The sequence below is a fragment of the Pundamilia nyererei genome, unplaced genomic scaffold (genome assembly GCF_000239375.1).
Source record: "Pundamilia nyererei isolate P.nyererei 1_Seehausen unplaced genomic scaffold, PunNye1.0 scaffold00074, whole genome shotgun sequence".
In the NCBI taxonomy this organism is placed as follows: Eukaryota; Metazoa; Chordata; class Actinopteri; order Cichliformes; family Cichlidae; genus Pundamilia; species Pundamilia nyererei.
Genome location: NW_005187475.1, coordinates 49,287 through 62,811, shown reverse-complemented (window position 1 = coordinate 62,811; position 13,525 = coordinate 49,287). Strand labels below are relative to the sequence as shown.

Sequence of the window (13,525 nt, the reverse complement as noted above, 5' to 3'; positions counted from 1 at the left end):
TTTGTATACTTGCTAACAGACACCTTGGTTCTTACCTTAACAGAAGAATGAGCCGAAGGAAGAACACCTTACAGGGCCAGACTTTGTAAAAGGTGTTAGGTTTCTTTGTATTCCATGATTGTACAAGAGATATAGGGACAGGGCCATGGTACTCAGTGAACCCTGAACAGAAAATCTTTGGGTTACAGCAACTTCGGTAAGCACAGCGATGGTAGTGGACTGAACTCTGGCCCCAAATATCCAACCACCATCTGAACTGAAAAACCTATCAGCCAGTTGTGTTGTTTCACTGACACACAGACGCAAGTTGACATTTATCATGGTTTCGGCTGATAGGTGTATGTCCTTGTTTTTTTGTATTGTAACAAGTCTGACTTGGGCTGACTGCAGTTATTCTCAGATGATGAGGGCAACCTGACTGCAACACTTCTCTTTCCAGTAAGGGACTCCACTTGAAGGGACTTGAAGACAGAAACTGACTGCAAGTGGTTCTGGTTCTGGCAACTACTGTTTTCCCTAGTGTGACTACAGTATTTGTTTACTGTAATGTGAATTAGAGTGGTATTTGTTCAACTCCTCCAGTGGGATCAGCTAGAGACACTGATCATTGCAGCCATCTGTGAGGTTGTGAATCCTTAAAATAAACTGAGTACAAGAATGCAAGTTATTCTTTATAATCTTTTTATAAAAGATTTCAAGATCATTTCAATATATCTGTTTCCTCCCCTTCCTACTGTTGCAGATATGCACCATCTGGGAATCCCTATGCTATTGTATTGATATATCATAAAAGATCAGCAGAACCATCAGTGGCAAGCGTAATGTAATCCAACAGACAATGGGGTTTATGGTAGCTTTTAATCCCATCCTGAGTTATGTAAAGACCCAGAAGATCTATAAAACTATAAATCCAAACTTCCATATCCACTGATACATATCAGACAAGTGTTATCAATATGTCTCTCTGGTGATAAAAACTTGTCTGTGCTTTGAAAATGTTAGTTATTTCATTTCTTTTGTTGTTAAAACATCATTAAAACAGTCTATTGAGGAAATTAGACCATGTAGACATTATACAGAGAGAGAGAGGTAGAGGTCAGTTGCAGAAATCCTAAACTCAGAGTGACGGCTCTGAATGATCTGTGGGATAAACAGCACTCAGTCAAAGTTAGATTATGTTTAATTCACTATGTGCAGGTCAGAGAGAAACGAAGCAAGAAGAGATCAAAAGATTTTAGGAATGAGAAGTTGAGAAGAAAAATTGAAAGTGCTTTTGAAGTAGGATAGTTTTGAGTTAGAATACTGCCCATGCAACCTTGACCCAGATTGAGGTAAAATAAATCTGTAAAACACGCTTGCAAACGAGGCCCAATTACTGAATCATCTCTCCCTTTATCCCCCCGTCCTCCCTTCTGTTTTACATTCCATTCTTTTATTCTCCTCCATTTTTTTTCTTTAAAGTTTTTCTCACATCCCAGTCTCTTGTATTTCTGTCCTTGTTCAGCCCATCCATCTTATCTACAGTGACCCAGTATCTCCTTCTGTTTCAGGATGTGTACTCCAAGTCCACTCCACTCCATGGCCTTGTTCTTTGTATTCCCTGTCGGTAGCCTTTCATCGCTCTACCCTGCAGCTATCTGCAGAGCCCAAGAGAGACCATAAGAAATAAGGCCACAGTTTAAAACATCTTATTGCTTCTATACCAAGTGAACCTTGTTTGCTCAATGGCCCTGTGTTAATTTCAGAAAACAAGATAAATGCGATGTCCTCAGTTTGGCAAGGTTTTTGCTGCGTTTCCTTTGGGAATTACGAGTGTGTTCAGACAAATTAATAAAGGCTTAAGATAAACCTGCGGAGCTGCATTTAGTTAATTTCTAAAGATAAAATCTTTGGCCTGAACACAGCACGTGTTAACATTTCAAAGAATCAGGGTGTTTTACTGGGTTCTATTGGGAGTATTTTGGAAATGAAATGTTTGAGATAATTTTTATCTCAGTAAATCTCAAAAGAAAATCTGAACATCAGGTTGAAATCACTCACTGTCTGGTTGGGTATGTTCAGTACGTGTTAACATGGTAATCATAAAATAGGAACAGATCTGAATACACTGGTGTGTAGCTCTTTATTTGTTTTCTTCTTTCCACTCTTTGTTTGCTTTTTGTTTCTGTCACACCCTCGCTTCACCTTCCCTTTATGCTGGACTTTTTTTCTTCTTTTGGCAGCATGTAGGGTTTCCATAGTTACTCCCCCATCTACCATTTCAGCTAGGGAACAATACCAGTACCTACTGGGGAAAAAGTGTTATCCTTTTCCCCTGGAGAATTTGTACCCAGTGGCAGACAGAACTGCAAATTGAAAGTAAACCCTAGAGGGAACCAATTGAAATACCAATGATGCATTCAGTAGCTCTAACATTAGTTTCATGGCTGCAAGTAAAGTAAAAAAAAAAAAAAAAAGCTTTTCTTTTTTCACTTTAACATTTAAAACCTGAAACTAAAATCTGCGTATCTGCTTGTCGTGGATCATTATGGTGTGTAGAGACCAAAGTTTAAATAGAGATGTTGCAAATTCATTACAGAAAAATCTAATTTATGAAAGGTCATAAGAGCTGATCACATGTCTCATCCTCTGAATGACAAGCCACCAGGAACAAAGGACGATGGAAGGTTTTGAAGGCCGTCAGAGAATGTAAAGGAATAATTCATCAACGTGAGAAATTTTGTCTTGATGTCCAGCTGATTTATCTTCAAAAGGCACTTGAAGGTGGATCAGCTTGCTTGCAATATCCAATAAATCAACAGTTCCTCATACAGAGTCAAAGGCTGGCCCGGCCTTCCTCTCCGACCCCCCGTGACCTTTAGTTTGTACATCAACTCATTGATTGCTACTAACCGAGTGGAAAATGCTGCTAAGATCCAAATGATTTTTTTTTTCCGGTTGATCTGCTGCAGATTGGGGCGTGTTAGGGCAGGACTGCAGCCAGATGGACAGAGACACAATTGTCCCTGAAATGAGCTTTAAATATTTGAGAAGGTGAAGAGGTGCATCACTGAGAAGGCTGGGGTAGTGCTCCTCTAAACTAGTTTTTGCATTTGACATGATTATTTTTTCCCTTTTTGGTGCTTCTGATTTGTTCTGCGTGCTTAATTCAATTTTTTGTAGTTAATGTTGTTTTTATATTTAAGACAAAGGGAAAGGGAATACGCTAAGCACATAACAGTCTTTAAGAAATAGATTACTCATATTTTCATTTCTTAGAATAGCATGACTCATCGTCTACCTTTGCAGCGTGCCCCTTAATTAACACTGAGTTACTGAATCGAGATATTATAAGGTGGGTAGTGATGAAAGGGTTTTGGAAAAGAATAACTTTATTTGTGCTGTGTAAGTAACTAGAAAATATCGTTATGTTTAACTGGATTTTATCTACAAGATTGATGTAAGTGGTAGGAACTCACAAACTCACTTTTTGCAGATGACCCTGTTGCATATCTTATTAAATCTGGCCCAGATATCTGCATCCGTCTTAAAACCACTACATCGATTGGGTTTTAATCCAAATATAGAGTACATAGAAATGTACTATGTTCACACTGGCACGTGTGCAAGCCAAAATACTTTAACCTAATGCAATGACTTTTGTTTGCATGTGCATGTCTCTGTGTATAGTGCAGAATACAGTGTGTAGTATTTAGTTGCTGTGCTTTAGCAACCGACAACATATAACTGCGCTGTACCAACTAAACTAATTTCCCTTTTCCTCTGACACTTTCTCTAACTTTTTTACACACAGGCACACACACACAAACGCATACATGCACACACACACACACTAGTTTCCCAGTTGTTATCTGCTTTGGCCAGTAAGTCCCATAGCTCTTCTATTAACATTCAGACTGATAAAGCCCTTGCAAATCACTCCCACTGCACTGCATACTGACTGGCCTTAATGGGATGAGGCATTGTGTAAATGTGTGTCGGTGTGTGTGTGTATGTGTTAGGTTTTGCTGAGGTATCTGGATCCGTGCTCCACCCTGAAATTAGCTGCTCATTCCTCTCTACAGGCATCATGGTGATGATTGCTTCCCACACACACGCACACCTCTGATTGGCAGTAAGGCATTTAAAAAGTGCTCGAATCTGCATCACCATTCCAACAAAAGACTTGGTTAAAATGACAAGTGGCAAAGAAATCATGCTGAAATGTTAAGTGGTACCTCTGAACAGGTATTTATATGTGAGGTCTGACACCGTGGGATGAATTTATGGGAAAATGTGAATCTTTTTGCCTTTTTCAGACTGAATCAAAGAGCTGTATACATTTCTGAAGTGGCTCCCCCACCACGGCCCTCTGCATTACAAAACGCAGTAACTTGTGGGGAAGTGTTTGCTTTCCAGGCGAACTGCTCCTAAAAGCAATGTCATCATCTTCATGACGTTGCAAAGTTAAAACTAACCCTCGTTCCGTTTCCTTATCTCAGAGAGGAAAGTATTTTAGAAAAAACTGTCAGCTTGAGGCAAATTTGCTCCTTTTCAGCTCTTGGCTCTGGGACTGAAGCTATCAATCCTGAGCTCTTTGGGTCTTGGAGTTTGATTAATAGGTCTGCATTTGAGAACGGCTCTATTAGTGCAGCCTAGTGAGGGTGTCACACTGGGTGACCCTGTAGTGCCACTCTGTCATGGAGCCCTTTCTTCTCGATGCGATAGGAAAATTAACTTGTTAATCCAGAGCATGTCTGGAAATTCTTTGCTTAGCAGAGACTGATGAATAATATCTAAAGCAGCTAGCTCATATTTTAATTTAGAGCTACAAGAGTGCTGGAAGAGTGCTAAGTGCTGAATGTCATCAGCATAGCAGCAGCAGAGAAACCAGTAAACAACCAAGATCAAGAGGTTGAAGGTAATAAGAAGCAAGAAAAATAAGTGTAAGAAAATACAAATTCTCTCATGCCCAAATTCCCTGCTGTGTCACATATTCACTGGATTCAAATGCAGTGTATTTGAATCACTTTGGGCTGCTCTGCCCTTTTTACTACACAAAGGCTAACTCCAGGTACAAGTCTTGCCGTTAGCAGTTTTCCACATATAAAAGCAGATTAAATAAAGATTTAAAAAGACAATAAAGAACCAGGCAAACGTCAAAACTTGCTGGTTTAACTGTTCAGCTGATACCCGTCCATTTACGTCAAGTAATTACGGATTATGGTCGGCTACTTAGCTCTGTGCCGCGTGTGAACAGCAGTCACCCTGACTCATGGTCTCTCCCTGATATAAAGAGGAAAATAAACTCACCGTGTCCGTCTCTCTGTGTCATGTCACCCACTGTGTGCACAGAGATGTACTTAGACCAACACAGCTGTTCCTGCTGTGCCTCACAATTAACATTATAGCAGTTTAATAGCACTACTTTAACTGAGTGCAACATTAAATGCAGAAAAAGCTGGCTAATTGGAGTGAATTAGAAATGAGCTATGAGAAAGAGGCCAATCAGTACTGATCTTTTTGAGACAATACAAACAGCAGTGTGTTCAGTTAATATCAAACAGTGTCGATGAGAATGCTGGATAAATCTCAGCATATGGCAATAGGCTGTAGGGTGGCACTGCAGTGCAGGGAGTTGTCGCCTCACAGCAAGATGGTTAGTGATGGTAATGCCAGGGACGGGGAGAGATGAAGGCAGCTGTGGTGACCCCTAAAGGCAGCAGGTAGAAGAAGAAGAGTTTAAGTTTCAGTATCGGCATTGCTATGTGACTAAATTAATAAGTGTAGTGCAATGAGCTCTTTTAGTGTAGTTTCATTCCTGCAGCTGTCATCTAAAATTTTAGGGTTGTATGTATCTGGATGAGCAAATGACAGCACCTCTGTTTTGGCCTCAGTTATTAATACGCACAGATATATGCAGCAGCAATGCACTCTCACTGCCCTAAAGCACGTTTTTAAAGCAAAGAAAAGGCTAGCGTTCGGGATGTACAGAGATTTCTTTAAAGAACAAGCTACACAAAGCCAGACATCCATTCTCAGTGCAGCTCTCCTCAGTTGTAACCTGAGGCGGTGGAAGGCAGCCATGATTTAAGGGCTCTAATTAAGTTGCTAACTGTGAATCTATCGCAATTCACATTTTCTCTTTGGCCGTAGGGAAAGTACGATAGATTTTAAGACGCAGAGGAAGAGATGTACAGCAAAGGAAATCGAGAGGAAAAGGAGAGGTAAGAGAGGTCGTGGCAAAGATGAGATGGAGGACAGTGAAAGGCTTTCCAGAGAAAACAACAAAGAGAACTGGGCCAAAGTATTGGCCTCACCCAGCTATAGAGTACAAATGAATTGGAGTGCTTCCTGACATAATTTTAGAGGAGCGTGAGAGGGCACTGCCTGGTGTGACATGCTAATTTATGGAGATGTATTGCTTTTTCTGTTTTTCCAGGTTATAGCTTGGCACCACAGAATTAAAACCTCTGTTTTTTGGCTCTGCAGAATTCACTGGAGGGTTAGAAAACTAGCAGGCTATGATTTGTTGTTTTGCAGCTGGCCAGGAAATAGCTGTGGGCGTTAGAGGTTGAATGATAAGAACATTGGACAAGACACCAAGAGGATGGGAACATGTCCTCCAATGCAGACTATTTTAATTCACAGTGGCATCGTTTTGTAATGACTTGTTTTCTGGGCTGAGGCTTTGGATCTTTATTTGTTGCATGCAACCCTTGAGCCCCTAGCTATCCCCATAGTGAACTTAATTGTAGTGAACTAAGTTGGTCTTGAAGCATATATAATGTAATGCACAACAATGCTCTGGAGTCTTTGGGGTAGGGAGGCTAATCACGTTAGCATGATTAGCACCAAAGGCAGCAAAATGGTCAAAATCAGAACTAGACTTTCAAGACACACATTGTGTATTTTTGAAGGTAAGAATTTGTTTGTTGGAAAACTGCAGAGTGCACCTTTGAGGTTATGGTTAGCTTTAGATTGAGTTGGAAAGTGGACAAAAGTGAAGTTTTTTTTCTTACCTGAGAAAAATAATAACAGTCTGGCCACAGACGTTCTTTCGCTTCTGGATATAATCAGAACTGGAACCACAAACATCATAAACCTTTTCAGAGCGGACTCTTTCTCCTGGCAGTCTTTCCAAACAACCCGTACTTGTTTTTTGCCTTTCTAATGGTATCATCATGAGCTAACTGAGGCCTGTAGAGTCTGTGTAGCACTTGGGTTTTTTGTAAAAAAAAAAAATTTTTTTGCATGGGTTGAATTTGCTGGAAAGTCCACTCCCAGGAATGTTTTGGCATTGTGTTAACACACACCTGAATGCTGCAGACCAGCAAACAGCAAAAATGTGCTCACATTTGCTGATAATCAGATAATCAAGTACAGTGGTACCTCGCTATAACGATTTTTTGTGTGTGCAATTTTGCATGCTGTTTTTTTTTGTTTGTTTGTTTTTTTACTGTGCATTGTGTTCTGCGTCCTGATTGGCTGTAGACCATTGTCAATCAATCTCATGCGATGTTTCCTGTACAGAATGCGTTCAGCTTGTCAAATTTACATAAATCTTTGATAAATCGAACTTTGAGAGTGTTTAAACAAAAGAGAAAAGTGTGAAAATGTTCATGTGTGTCTGAGAAAAGTGTATAAAGCATGTAGTGAGGGGTTTTATAGCCTTAAAACATCTATAATAATTGTAAAAAATAAAGTTAGCTACTTCACGGATTTCACCTATCGCGGGTTATTTTTGGAACGTAACTCCCGCGATAAACGAGGGACCACTGTATGTCTGATTAGTAGCCCCTGGCTGCTTTTTACCCTTTTAATTGCTATGGAAGCAGTAGGAGTGTACATAATTTTTCATAGGAGTACAAAAATTAGGAAGAATGGCATTGCTTTGTTTCTAAGAAGGCTTTCAAATGTATCCATAGTGTTTTAATAAGCAGGACCTTGTCAAACTTTACCCAAGTGACCTGGAATCATAGGTTTTTGAAACTTAAGTCAAAAGTGAAACAGTGATAAGTTACCGTTTGGACTGAATGATTAATAGTCAAATGTAAGTAGTGTGATATAATCTGTTCTGTTTAACAGAGAGATATTACTGGGATTAAATTCTGCATGGCATAATATCTGCCCCTTAATGAATATAAAAGGGGAAATGTGAGGCAAGGAAATTAATTTAAAAAAGAGTTCCTGTTAAACAAACAAATGCCATCCTATCACTCCTATCAGAGGTGGATCATGTTGGCTCATCTTCTTAACTTATAATGAAAGTTCAATATCGGCTTTAATACGCTGATGTAAGCCTCATATAATCTCTGAAAGTCCTCTAGTTCTAGGTCACAGTAGCAAATTGATTAACATTTACAGCTTGGTTTTTAAAGAGAATAACCAAACGTTTTTCAGTGTGCTGCACTCTAATATTACTGTTTGGTATAAAGCGTGGCTCATCGGCACAACATTTTATCAAAAGCCAGCATGTCGATGAGAAGTGAGAAGCACCGCTGTGACTGTTCGAGAACTGAATTCAATAAACCGAGACTTTATATTCATCCAGAGTTTAATATGAACCTTCATACCCCTCGCTGCTGTGGAAATGAAGCCCACTGAGATCACAAAAAAAAGAAAAACAGGCAACAGGGAGAACTCTGTTATCATTTTGGATTAGACATCTTGGGTGAAAATTTTCTGCAAATTAGGACGAAAGCCAGCTGAGGCGAAACTTTGACCAGTTGTACAACGTTTTTATAATATTGCACTTTATGTATTCTGTAGTGCAAAGACTGCATAAACTAAATAATGTGTTTCAAAGATTAGAGCTAATAAGTCCTATTACATGCCATGTGAGAAATGGGATGTAGAGCATGCTGTTGTCAACAGGGCCCTGGAAACTGAACCACTAGGACATTTGCATCAGTAGTCAAATACAACAGTAGACTCAAATAGTCTAAGACAGATGCATTGTTCTGTATGCCAATGGATGGATGGAGGCCAGTTTCCAGTCCCAGTACAGGAGGGGACTGGTTTCCATCAGAATAGCGATAACAAAGTGTTCCTCCACAGGTTAATTTAGTCCAAAATGGAGCAGAGCCGGATCTCTGACTCCAAATTATTGAGTTTATGAGCATTAATACATCATTTCATCCACGCATTTGTTCACACTGTTTCTGCAAGCAGCCAACAGCAAAGAGTCAGCCTTTAGCCCCATTCACACAAAATTAGTCTCACCAGGAGAACACATGTGCTTTAGGAAATAAATCACATGTTTATGCTCACATAGGACAAGCAGCTCTGTGTTTTACTTGACGGCGACATCTTTGGTCCCTAGCTACAGAGCTAGCATTAATATTAATAGACTGTTAAGCATCTCATCTATCTCACCACCCTTCGAGATTTCACTCTTCTAATGGATGTGACCTGGATCTCGCTGTTGATAGGTCTCCATGTTGTTTGGCTACAAACAACATGCCGTCCAAACTTTCTTTTGTAATTACCAGAGCAGCCTCTTTTGTGTAAGAAAAAGCCAGGAGAAAAACATTTAAAAATAAAGTTTGCAAAAGGGAAAAGGTCATCCAAAACAGCCTCATGTTGATTTGCACCAGACTATTAGTGTCTGGCTAAATGTGGAGGGTAATTTTCAGTGGAATTATGATTATTTTTTTAATTATGGCACCGATTACCTTCACAATTATTACGAATTATTTGAATTCCCCAGGTAAAGACTACCACTACCTGATCTCTTACAGTGTTTAATCACACAAATACAGTTTCTGGATTGTTTTTGGAAACCCACAAAGATTTGCTCACAAAAACCAACAGGAACAGATTTGTAGAACTTACCAAAACAGTCCTACAGTTTTATTGTCTTTTCTTCAAGCCAAGAGCACCCAGAGTAATCACATTGCTCTGGGTGCTCACAAGAATCAATGTGAACGTCTGTGAAGCAGATTTTTCACCATCATTTCACCCAGTGCAAATTTGTTTCAGTAGCTGTTTTTAAAACTGAACACAGAGACTAAAACTGTTTCTTTGAAACTGGTAGTAAAATGCTTTTTAGTACTCTAAAGCTGGACATTTTAACACGAGAGTCTGAGGATTTCTTAGAGTCAATGTCAAGTGGCCGTTAGAGGAACCACATGTTAGCTTTATTTTTTAGCCCTGAAGCTTTGTTTCTAACATGCATCGCATGCTTTGCTAAGAATGAAAGAAGTGAGATTATTCATCCAAGCACAGAACTGATTCAGTAATTTAAGCATAGTGTTATATTCATGACATTTGTTAACGGTACTGCACAAAAAAAGGCCGTAAGTACTGAAATGTGTGATTAATCAAATCAGCAATCAAATTAATTTCACTTTGATCTGTAACAAATTGAAGTGATTTCCGTGTCTTCTTTATATTAGGGGACAAGTTTCAGAGTTTTAATCTCCAGCTGTCACCTTAGAACTAAACAGCAGCACAGAGAGCGCGTTCAGCGATAAAATAATTAACTTGAACATAAATGTTGGTTTTACCACTCTGTGCACTAAATCACCAGGTTATTTTTACATCATAATTTGATAACTTATTTGATTGGGAATGGTGGCGCTCACAGGGATCTTTCTGAAATGCCCCTTTTTATGTGGTCACACCCAGAGCCTGAAGCAGAAAGCCCTTCTTAACAAAGAAAGTTGAAAGGCACCGTTGGGGGTTTTAGGTTTTGTCTGGCTCTCTTTTGTTTTAGACTCCCTAACATGGATTTGGTGCTTCTTGCAGCGGGGCTTCAGGGGGATTGAGGTGGACAGGGGCGAGCTGGAAAGGTGTGCGTTGTCTCTCAATCCCACCCATACAAGCAAAAGGATTTACTGTTCATCACAGGGTTTATAAAGGGACTAAAAATATGGATAGACAGATCAAAACTACGGTTGAATGATAGGCGGCGGAGATGAAGGAATAGTGTTTGACTAAAATGTAGCTTAAAAACTTAATCCAAAATATATGTGTGTGTTTATACACAATCTCAGCGGTGTGACAGTGCCAATTAAATTTTTGCTGGGAGCTGACCCCCAAATTAATCAGGGTGTGCAGTGATGGGATGTTTTCTCACCATTCCTGCTTTCTGACACTTGCCAGACTCTGTGTTCGCTGCCTGATGCGGCAGTGGTCGTCCCTGTGTTTGGTTGACTTGATTAAATCTGTGGTGTAATGGGAAACAAATTATGGCTTATGCAACATGATGAGTTGAAGAAGGGGGGCATAATTAGTATGTTCATCCACCTCTTTAAAGAGATGTGTGGGTTTGTCTCTGTGTGTGTGTGTGTGTGTGTGTGTGTGTGTGTGTGTGTGTGTGTGTGTGTGTGTGTGTGTGTGTGTGTGTGCGTGCAGCACATCTCCCAATCCACACTCCTTCTCCTCCCCCTTCTTCTCATTTGTTGGATGTCTCCTCTGCTTCAGTGTGTGTGTGTGTGTGTTTTTGTGTAGTACATGTGTCCATATGTAGTTGCTGTAGGGCCGACATCCCGGTGTGTGCTTGACAGTGTAGTGAATAGTTCATATGTATTCATGAGTAGTTACTTCAGGCACCACCACCAGAGTCATCAGTCCTTGGTCTGAAAGTGATCTGTCAGTGGCTGTAATGATCCAGCACACACACTTACATGCACACACTCCCAGTTGCAAGGTCTTCTGTCCTTGTCAAGCACGCCAAGGTTGGTAACTCTCACATATGGCCCGAGAGCAGACGCACCTTTTTTTTGTTTCCTGGCAGAGAACAGGCTCCAACAAGTTTCCTTTTGACTGACAGGTAAACTCAAAGAATGATGTGCTGCCAGGTGAAGACTGTGGGAAAAACAGACATGTGCATAAATATAACAAACGGAGTGTAACGTTTGGTTTAATTTTAGTGTCATTAACATACCCTGCTCTTTATCTATTTAAGGAATCTATTTGTAAATGCCTTCAGAGTGAAAATCGGTTGAATAGTAATTACTTTTAAAAATAAGATCAAACTTTCAGGAACTGTTTAGCAGTCTTCAGATTTTTAAGGAGTTTGGTTTCTAAGTAAGAGTTTCAAGATGGCTTTTTAAAGACTTTCTGCCTGTTTAGTGGGAATGGGTGTTGTAAGTTTGCGGGTATGTCCCCAAGTTAAAAGTTTTATTATGTTACTCATTTGTTCTGATTTGCTTTATTTTTGTATTTCTTCGTCATCCATCCATCCATTTTCTGTCACTTATCTGAGTCCGGATCACGGGGGCAGCAGTCTAAGCCCATACCTCCCACTCCTTAGTGACCTCATCCAGCTCTTTTGGGAGTGGATACCAAGGCGTTCCCAAGCCAGACAGGAAATGTAATCGCTGTAGTTGTTCAAGAGTGAGGGAGCGGGAGATTGACATATGGATTAGTTCAGCATCAGCAGTGATTTGCACACTATACCAGTCTGGTGTGGTGCAGCAGAACCAAGCATGAAAACTAAGCTGTCAGTCTATGTTCTTACACTCACCTATAGCCATGAGCTCTGGGCGGTGACCAGAAGAATGAGTCTGTGGATACGAATGCAAGCGGTGGAAATGAGCTTCTTCTGTAGGGTGTCTGGGCTCTATCTTAGAGTATGAGGAGCTTAGTTATTTGGGAGAGGTGCTACTCCTCCATATCAAAAACACCCAATTGTGGTGGTTTGGACATTTGGCTAGGAAGCCTCCCGGGGCACCTCTGAGGTGAGGTATTTCCGGCATGTCCTAAAAAAATATTCCATACAGTGAAAATCGAAAAATGTCACACTTATTATTGTTTTTGCGTTTAACATACATTTCTGTCTCCTTCTGCTTCTGTGTTTGTGCAGTGGTATTGGTAGGAACTGGCCATGGGCATCGGGTGGTAGCAGCATCCTGGCAGAGTATGGCACCCTGCATCTGGAGTTTATGCACCTCAGCAGACTCTCAGGAAATCCAGAGTTTGCTCAGAAGGTAACAGACACAGAGACTTTTAAAAGATGTTTTTTTGTAATAAAAAAAATATCTAAGCAATGAAATATACCAGTCCAGAGTCCAGATAAAGATGAGTATGTAAGAGTATTAGTTCTTCATTACATAAAGAAAAACAAAAATCCTAAACCGGAGATAAACAGTTCACATTAATTGATATCAATTACATCTTAGTATTGTTGTGTATAGATATTTAGTAAAATTAGCCTGCTAACTAGCTAGTCCCTTGTATAATAAAATATAATGTGCATATTTTGCAACTTTTGAGAATTTAAAGAATTATTTATGTTCTTTTTTTCTTTCTTTTAATATTAGGTAATGAACATCCGTAAAGTACTCAATCGCCTGGAAAAACCTCAGGGGCTATACCCCAACTACCTGAATCCCAACAGTGGACAGTGGGGCCAACGTAAGTCCTGATTCCCAGTTTCACAACCTGTATTTTGTTCTTTCTTCCCTTTTTATTTGTATTGCTTACATGTATGCTAATACTGCTTTAAACGTTTGTATAGTACTTTTCAAAAACAGTGTTACAAAATGCTTTACAAAAAGAAATAATCCACACAATAAAATATAGTTATACAGCAGGG

The 13,525-nt window shown here is 39.8% G+C and overlaps 1 protein-coding gene across 1 annotated transcript in view; it reads left to right on the top strand.

Moving 5' to 3' along the window:
• Nucleotides 1-13,525, top strand: part of man1a1 (mannosidase, alpha, class 1A, member 1) — a 156,553-nt gene that overhangs the window by 122,928 nt on the left and 20,100 nt on the right. Inside the window, exons 6-7 of the mRNA XM_005737206.1 lie at nt 12,794-12,917; nt 13,251-13,344. Coding sequence (XP_005737263.1) covers nt 12,794-12,917; nt 13,251-13,344 — 218 coding nt within the window. The remainder of the gene's footprint in view (nt 1-12,793; nt 12,918-13,250; nt 13,345-13,525) is intronic.